Genomic DNA, 9848 nt, shown 5'->3' on the forward strand with positions numbered 1-9848 from the left:
TGATATATTATCATCATATATAAAATTAATTAATATGACTTGATATAAATATGTGGTGGTTACCCTTTCTTATCCTCCTCTTTTGCATAAAACATTGTGATAATGAGGATTAAAATAAAGAGCAAGTGCCAAAAAGGAAGAATAAACGTGGTTAGCAATAAGGATTTGGAGTGAAAACCCCGAGGGGCACGCTTTGGATCGAATCAAGGAGACAGGACCACTGACTAGGATTCACTAAGTTTACATTAAAATAAAACTTCACTCTTTTCTAACATTTCTAAGTACAAAAATCTTAAATTAAATATAATTAAACTTGCAGGTACAAAGTGGTAATCACTTTTTATGTTCTCCAATATCTTAATCATAGCCCTTATTATTACTTATGGCCTTTTGAGATCTTCACCTTATGGATCTCATTATGATGCTCATTATTGATGCTTTAAGAGTATGCAATAATGAGTTCATCATGATATAATATTGGATCAAGATTATTTAGTTAGGCAATAAAGATAACTTTTCTGAGTTATATCATGATGAAATAATCATGAGTCTGAGTGTAGATAACATTAAAAAAAAAAAATTCAAAATTGCTTAAAACAGAGAGTTACATATTTTCTTTTTTATCTAACCTATATACAAGAGAGGTGGAGCTAGAGGTGCATCAATTCATCCGAACCCTTTAATTTGTCAAAAAAAAATGTATTTTATATATAACATAAAGTTAACTTTTTTATCATATATATTAAATATTGAAATTCTCTCGAAGTTTTGAGATGTTTATTTTTTTATATATTTTAAAGCTCTCCTTAACTCACGATTAAGTTCCTAATATATATCGACGATGTAATAACTTTTACACTAGCTTTAGATGTATTTTTTTATTTAAAGCATGTTAACTACTTTATTCTCTAAGCTCTCTTTTTTCCATTCACTAATCAAATTCCAGCTAATATATACTGCAATTATAAGTTACAACTCGTTCTTCTCGACATAGCAACTTATATATATTTAAGTTTCAAGTACTCAAGATGAAGCCGGTAAAATTTGACTTCATTTTTTCATTGTACAAAAGGTACTAAATAAATTAGATTGATAAAATAATCATGTGAAATCTTCATTTCACGTGTCTAACATTTTAACACTCAAAACATCTTTAAAGTGAATGTTAACAAAAACAAATCAAATCTCAAGGCGCTCAAGATCAAAACTACTTGTTAGTAGCATAGTTATTGTTTGTGACGGTCATCAAACAATTCGTAACGCATAAATTAAAATTAAATAACTCAAACTCAAGCTCCATTTAGTTAACGTATGTGTTATCGCTACAGAGTACAGATTACCATACTAATTGAGCAAGTCCTTATTTTTCCATGCAAAGAAATTAAAATAATCAACTTCTTACGTACTAGAAATAATTCTTAGTCCCGTCTTATACAAAACTGAGGGGAGCGAGCAAGAATAACAACAAAAACAAGTTTTTTTTGAAGTTTTTACACTACATATCTTTATTGTCCCTTTCCTCCTGGATTTCTTTTCAACAAGAAAAGAAAAACATGTCAACTCTTTGGTCGATGAATTTGGTTAGGGTTTTGTAGTGGAAAATGTGGTAATTGCATGGGAATTGGGTAATTAAATTGTGTTATTGAAGTAAAAGGATCTTGTTTTTGGCCTATTGCTTCCAATGCTTTCACTTGTGACCTCAAAAATTTCAAATAATTTGCTGCTTCATCAAGCATTGATGCTGTATCCATTTTACTTCCTCCTGGTACTAGCCTTTGCAAAACCCTAATCCTTTCACTTATCCTTTCTCTCCGTTGCCTCGCCGCCACCGTCTGAGGATCCGTTGATATCTTTACGTTCTTCCGTTTAGGCTTTTCTAGTACTTCAGCACCGAAATCAACCGGCCTGAATGCTGCAGCTCGGTATATCATTTCTTTCATCTGAGCAATCGCCTCCGGATCAGGCTCTTGATCAATAGACGATACTGATGAACTAGCTTGTTGGAAATTGATGTTTGATGAACTTGGACGTTTATTAGATCTCTCAATTAACCTCATCTTCTTCGATTTGGATTGTTTTTCTGAAATTAGCTGGAAATTACCGCAATCTCCTAATGAATTTGACTGGAATAGATTGAACTCGTTCGATGATTGTGAAACTGCTTCATCAAGTTCATAAGATTTTCGTTTTCTTTGATTTTGTTCTTCTTCCAGTATCTTATGATCAGTAGACAGACAGGTCAAAAGCTGTGGATTAATTCCGGCAGACTCTCCAGAATTCCACAAGCTATTCGAATCAGCAAAAATTACGGACATGCCATCGTCTTCGATTGACGTGTCTGTATTGTTGGTGGTGGTTGCTGATAATAAACAATCAATGGATTCTAGAGATACAGTATTGGAGATTGGCTTAACAATTTCGACACCGAAATCGGACATTAGGCCTAATGGACTATTATCACTGATGTAATTGTTAGGCATATTGAGTATTGGGGAAGAAGAAAAGGCTATATCAGTACAATCCCGGGTTAGATCTGCTGCTCCGGCTTTAGCAGCCATAGAATCAGCGGCCAATCTACTCGCAGCTTGTTGGCGTTGTGGCATGTTCCAATTTGATATTACATGTATTGGATCAAATGAAGATCCAAAATTAAACGGAGTTTCATTCCAATCCAAATTCTCCATTGATATTACCTCTTCAATACCTGCAAAAATGTGAGTCGTGGATTAAAACATGTATGTAGTCGTGCAAAATCACTAAAATTTCAATGATGGATTCAATGGCAAAAACGTAAATATTGAATTATGGGTGGGTATGCAACGATTAATGAACTTATCTAGATATTACGGTGACAATTAAGATTGAAATTTAAAGAAAACAACAAACTTACAAATAAGTTAGCTGCAGTCTGCAGGAAAATTAAATGTTGGGTTTCTGTAACAGAATGAAACTCTGTATTATTTAGTGCAATGCAGAAGTAGTGGCTCTAACAACCATAAACCTGTGATAATATACAAAAATAGATATTGCTATCGTCAGTTTTTAGCTACTATATATACAATTTGTCTAGTTGTATAAATGATTAATTAGATGATGAGAATTCAGAAATTTACCATATAACAGAAAACTGCAAGCTGTTAGAGAAAGAAGAGTTTGTTTTAGCTGCAATATTGGAATACCAAAATTCTTGACCACTTTTGCAATATGTTGTTTGGAAGAACATTAGCTAATTATTTATATATGGAAAAGGAAGAAAAAAGAGTAGTATATATTTTAATTGGAAAAATATTGGTCGCACAGGAATAAAATATTTTATACTATATAGTTCAAAGAGTTGACAGGAGATGTAATGTTTTTTATTATTTGTTATTTAGAGAAGATAAGGCTTTTTGGTCAGTTTCGTGGGGCTAGCTGTGGGGCGCTTCGATTATTATACATCCGAACTCATTGCTTTAAGATTATAATAACAATTGTTTATTATATGAATAATATAAATAATATATTTGAATGTAAAAAGTTTTTAAAATAATTTTTATCTAATAAAAATAAAAATAAAATGTTTTAAATATAATATTATTTTATAAATATTATTAATTATGTATAAAAATTTACTAAATATATTATTCTTATTGTTTGTAATAGTCTTCATCGTGGGGCTGTAAGATTATAGTTTTGCAGATGGGGAGCATGAGTTATTGAGATGCGTTCTGAATGTTAATAAAAAAGAATTATATATATTATTCCGTCAGTTTGAATGTTGTTTTTTTCTTAATTAATAAATAATTAAACATTTTAGGAATTGAGAAAAGCTCTGTCCACCTCCTTTTTGGTTTGCTTAGTTGCTCTAGTAATTGTTGCTCCATGCGTGCTCTAAAAAGCTCATGAAACCACATGTATTTTGAACTCAGTTTAAATCGATCGATAAGATTGTAATAGAGTGATAAAAAAATTTATTTTAATTTGAAGTTTTGGATTTGAGCTCTAAATATAGAGTTAGCTTTATTATTAAAAAGCGTATCACTCTTTAACATATGAATTTTTCAAAATGTGAATTTGTGTTTAGTCGAGTTCAAATATAAATATTAGGGTGTAAAAAACAAAAACAAAAAAACAAAAAAAAATGATAAAGCCAATTTAACTAATAAATTATCTAAATATAATTAATATTATACATATTATTCATAAAAAGTAATTAGTAATCTGAAAAATAAAGTAAAAACAAGTTATAGTAGCTTAAAATATATTGATAATAATCAATATTAAAAAAAGATTTACACAATTGGTACATATAAGGTAAGGAATAGATAAAATCGAAGATACAAGTTTAATAAAATTTAATAATATTTAAATTTTAAATTTATTTTAAAAATTAATAGCAATTTAAGTTTTGAATTCGATTCTATCTGGTTAGTTAGTGTATATCCTTCGAAGCAACTTTAGGCTTTGGCAATTTTTTTGAATCTTTCTAAAAGACTTCCACTAATCATAACTTTAATCATAGCAATATTTTTGTTACTGCGACTTTTTTACTACTTTTTAGTCTCCCTTTTACCATCTTCATTTAGATGTTGATGACCAAGTTTACCAAGGGTCAATCATACCCTTTTAATTGGTTTGTCAGAAAAAATAAAAATAAAAAGGCAAACTTTTTTGCAAATAGTAAAAAATAATTTGGAAAAAAGCAAATGACAGTCAAGGCATTTTTTAGCAAACTTTTTAGGTGTGCTTGGACTCCATTTATAATTGTGAAAATAAAGTTACTTTTTCAATTCCTTTTGGAGCAGTTGACTAGGCAGAACTGTAACTTTGTGACAATTTTAATAACTCATTTCTAATTATTTTTTATTTTTCTGATGTTGAATTTTGGTTGATGGAATGTTTGTTATTTTATTTTTATTTTTTAATTTATACAATGAGTTTTGGATAAATTTTTATTTCATAAGCTAAGTTTTAGATTCCAATGGACTCAAAATCTATTCTTTTACCAATTATCACTACAAGTTCTTATTCCTTCCTTCATTATCCACGGATATATTCCTATCAACCTTCTAAAAAAATGAATTTAGACTTGTGATGATAAACATGTCATAATATTTATGTAAACATATAACATTTTAAACTCATTGTCTTAGATATATCATAACAATTATATGACTATATACAATTTTTATTAAAATAAATGAAATTTTAAATTATTTCTAATTTTAAAAAAACTATTTTTAATGGTCAAAAGAAAATAGATTGGAGAATAAGAGTAGTGGAAGAGTTGAGGAGGCAGAGAGATGTTGGCAGGTTTAGGAGTCAGAACTTCAGAAGCTAAGTGAAGATATCAGAAGCTCACCAACTTGCTCCTAGGACTTTGTCTTTTCACATCTTATCTATCCCTCCACTATTTCTTGTTTTTACGTATCATCGTGGTATTCAAATCAACTTAATTATATCTCGATTAATTATATATATGTTTTTTACTTAAAAAATTTAGAATATATGAAAAATAATAATTTATCAATATTTTTGTCTTCGTAGAGATTTGAATTTGTAGAACAATTCTCCCAAGTAAAGAAATGTATCATTTTCTTAAAATGAAATATATCATATAATCTGAAATTTGAACTTGTATAGTGAGCAAAGGCCAATATATCATACATATAAGTAAAATGATACACTAAGAGTGTGTTTTGTATGAAGGAAAACATTTTCTGGAAAATGTTTTTCAATTTTCTCATGTTTGGTTGGGACAAAAGTTATGAAAAATGTTTTCTTAATCAACTCAGTTTCCTCAAAATTAAGGAAAATGACTTCCCTTCAAAAATTAAGGAAAACATTTTCCAAAACTCTCCTCCAATTTCAAATTACATTTTTTTTGGGAAAAACATCGATTTTAAAAAAAAATATTTTCAATTTCATAAATTATTTTTTGCTCTAGTAAAAATAAAAGATGTTCTCAAAAACATTTTTATTCATAAATCAAACACTAAAAATCATTTGCAGAAAATATTTTCTACTCACCAACCAAAAATGAGAAAATAAATTCAAAATCTACTTGTTTTCCAGGAAAACATCTTCTAGGAAAACATTTTCAATGGAAAACATTTTCCTTCTTACCAAAGACACCCTAAATGATTAAATAACTTATTTTGAACATTTTTAATTTACTTTATAACACTATCTAACACCATTGAATGAAATATCAATCTATTTATTCATGATTGTATTTTAAATTTTTAAACTTGGAAAGAAATAGAAAAATTATGGCAATGTATATTTTAGGGGAGCATCTAAAATTTCTGAATCCTACCCACATGTGACCCATCATTACAGCTCAGTGAAATGGGTTGCCATAGAAATTTGCTTGTTTCTGTATAAATTTTCCACCCAGGCCCCTTTCTATATTATCATTAAAAACAAATTGATTTGATTTTTCCCCTACTTGTAATTGTCAACGCTCATGTTTTTCTTCACCTTCTAGTCTACTTGTTTTTTATTTATATTTAGATTAGAGTTGTTGTAACTAAATAATAATTTCACACAAATAATTATTTTAGCTCGTAATAATTTGATTCTCTTACTTAAGGTATATATATGCTCCATTTACGTATATATTTTAACATAGTAGGAATCAGGGGAAACATTTTTTAAAAACAAGATAACATGTATACTGGAATATTCAATTATGTATGTCTCAATTATTTTATTAGATACTTATATATTCTATTAATTCATAATACTGAATAATTTTACCTATTTGTATTTAGCTAGATGGTTGAACTAAATACTTCGATTATTCTGGCGGATACCAATTATTTCCTATCAACACTTTTTTTCTCTAATGGAATTTGGTGATTTGTTAGTGGCTGAACAAAGTCTAACATTAGTAATTGAAAGGGAAAAAATCTACACATAAGACGTATGATACTTTTAAGAGAGTTGGTGTATATCTATCGAAAAAAATCGTATACGAGAGTAATGACAAATGCAATACTCAATCATCAGAATTCATCTCAACTCAGTAATTTTAGCATGAAGCATATTTTTATGTGTAGAAATTCACCAAGACAACATTTCTAGACTGGAAACAGAATTTCAGGAAAATGGAAAGGTTTTCGAAATTTATAACCTAAACCTTAAATAATCGTGTGACTATAGATTATTGTACCGGATAAAATAAGTATTTTAAAGTCAAGTCGTTCTTGGTCATTAAATAAAAGAAGTAACAATAGTAAATTCAATATATTGAAAATCTTTTAAGTTTAAAATTGCAGAGAATAAATTGTCAATATTCATTTATAATTTTTATTTACTTTATTTACCGGTGGACTACACTTTGTCATAAGTAAAAAAAAATAATTTTTGCTAACAATGAAAGTTGTAGCTAAGATAAGATAAAGCCAACTAGGACACAAATGATCAAAGAGAAACAAATTGGTTTTGGATGCAACAATAAAACAGAAATATGATCTCCACGTAACAGGAATTATATCAATGTTAGTTGGATCATTTTATTTTTTTTCTACATTTGTTTAATTACTCTTTTTTTTCTTTTTTTTTTTAACATCATCTACTTTAATGTACGTACAGGTCATCAATTTAAGTTGCTTCAAGCCTTGAAAGCTTTTGTCACTATCCGTGGGATGATGAGAAATTTCTTTGTCATATAATACAAAATATTTTTGGAATTTAGTTCAACTACAAGACAACTCCAGTAAATTACAACAATAAAAACAATCAATAAGTGTACAAAATATTACAGTAATGATTTGCTATAACGTAACAAATAACGGATATACAAAAATTTTACATGTAACTCATTAAAAAAATCTATCCATTTTAATAGTTTTTGTTTTAGTAAAACTCTTATATAGGATAAAGAAATGAAAAGATAAAATGAATGTTGGACATATAAAATTTCAAGGGCATCATAACACGTAATGTGAAAGAAAGAAAAAAGTTCTAATTGAGGAAAACATTATCACCATCCAATAATTGATTAGCAATAAGAAGGAAAAAAAACTTGTATCTCAAAAAGAGAAATTATCTACAAATGACTATTCCTTATTTTCATACACTATATTTAACTAGCAATTCATGTTTACAGCATAAACCATCAAAGAGGATAATTGTATCAAAGAACAAGAAGCAATGCTTTAGCGGAGACAATACTAAATTAATCACTACTATTAAAGTATATATATCTTCTACTGATATCAAAGAGGAAGAGGCAGTGTTTCACTGAATAAAAGTCTGCAATATTATTAGTGTATAGATACTTTGATAATCAGTGAACGAGTCAGAATTTTCAATTAGATATTTAAAATTTGATAAAATAGACACATGAAATAATCGAATAGAGTTTGACATCTTACTATATATATCTAAAAAATTATTTTAACCATATATGTTATATATAATTTTCTGCCAAAAGAAATTCGAATGTTGATGATGACCCTATAATAAGGTGTTTCCGCCTCTACTAATGATATCAGCAGTGTTTCATTGAATAGAGCAAAGGACAATCAGAAAAATAGTTTGAATTATGGATTCAAATCACAATAAATATATTAAAGTGAATCCAATTTAAATAAATATTTAACCTAAAGAATTTAATTTGTGTAGTTTTCCTAATTCAAATGTGAGCCGGGCTCATTAAGAAGAAAGCGGTCCATCCATCCACACGTCCTTGAATGTCACAATCAAATCAAAAAACTAAATAAATGCCTCCTGAGTTGTCAACTTGTCGGCTTCGATGAAGTCATTTTCAAGCCGATCAATCTATCGGCTCAGCGTTTTTGCCCAACTGGGACCCACAAATCCTTTCTACTGTAGTCGGTATAAAATTCTTATCCTAATGTTGTACACGTGAACACAACCTCCTCATGTACACGTGGAAGGAATTTAGTGGCTGGCTGCAGTATTTTCCACGTGGGAAATCAATCAAAGTTGCTGATTTGGAACCGTCAGATTTGATCATGAGAATCCCATTGATTCTTGATTGTTAATTATCATGACAACAGTCAAATTACTTGTTTAGGTTATCTTGTTGGATTTCATTCTATTTCGTATCACATTTTGATTAGCAAAAGATTTGCGATTCTTTTACACAAATTATAAACATACTCATACGAATCTAATTCAGCTTAACGACTACTTAAAGAGGGAGAATAAGTATCTAAGACACTAGATTAGTCATTGATTAAGGAAAGTTCCAAAGTATTAAGTCTTCTCCAATAATGTTTACTTATTTTAGAGAATTATTATTTTTGATTTTATATAAATTTTAATCCTCCTAATGTAAGAAAAGAGTTGAGAATAATGATAAAAGAGATTCAATCATTGATTTATGCTTTGTTTGACAAAGCTTTTGAGAAGTCAAAAGTTCTTGTTTTAAATACCCAAAAACCTTCTTTGAGCGCTGATTGTTCCTTCAAAGTGTTTTTTAATTTGATTACCAAACTACTTATATCCAAAAGCACTTTTAGAAATAATCTAATTCAAAAGTTTGATCAAATACCTGACATTCTAGTGTTTTTAGGATTACCCTTGTCTAAGTACCTGAGTCTGGCACTAACCATAAATCAAGAATAAAAAAACCACAGATTAATTCTCTAACAATATATATAAAATGGAATTAATGAATAATAAATTGACCAACAATCAGATGAATTATTTTGAAGTGACTTCAAAAAAATAAATTGAACTTGGACGAGTTCAAATGTAATGACATAACAACAAAAACTAAGAAAGTCAACCTCAAATTTGCTTAAGATAGAAGCACAGTCGTTATTTGTTGTTGTCTTCATCGAGTAATATAGTTTCACAATATAAATGAGCTTAAATGTAGTAGAGTTTCA

At 28.7% G+C, this 9848-nt stretch overlaps 1 protein-coding gene across 1 annotated transcript; it reads right to left on the reverse strand.

Moving 5' to 3' along the window:
• Positions 1 to 1345: 1345 nt before the first annotated feature.
• On the reverse strand, positions 1346 to 3282 carry LOC107012784 (transcription factor bHLH87). The gene is made up of 3 exons (XM_015212707.2): positions 3114 to 3282; positions 2891 to 3001; positions 1346 to 2704 (listed from the first exon to the last, which is right to left on the reverse strand). Exon 3 carries the CDS (start codon positions 2682 to 2684, stop codon positions 1557 to 1559), a length of 1128 nt encoding a protein of 375 aa, XP_015068193.1. The 5' UTR covers positions 2685 to 2704; positions 2891 to 3001; positions 3114 to 3282; the 3' UTR covers positions 1346 to 1556.
• Between the last annotated feature and the right edge of the window lie 6566 nt (positions 3283 to 9848).

The sequence above is a fragment of the Solanum pennellii genome, chromosome 3, assembly GCF_001406875.1.
Source record: "Solanum pennellii chromosome 3, SPENNV200".
Taxonomy (NCBI): domain Eukaryota; kingdom Viridiplantae; phylum Streptophyta; class Magnoliopsida; order Solanales; family Solanaceae; genus Solanum; species Solanum pennellii.

Coding starts and splice junctions, on each gene's coding strand:
- LOC107012784 (XM_015212707.2), bottom strand. CDS start 2,684: ATGGAGAATTTGGATTGGAATGAAACTCCGTTTAATTTTGGATCTTCA.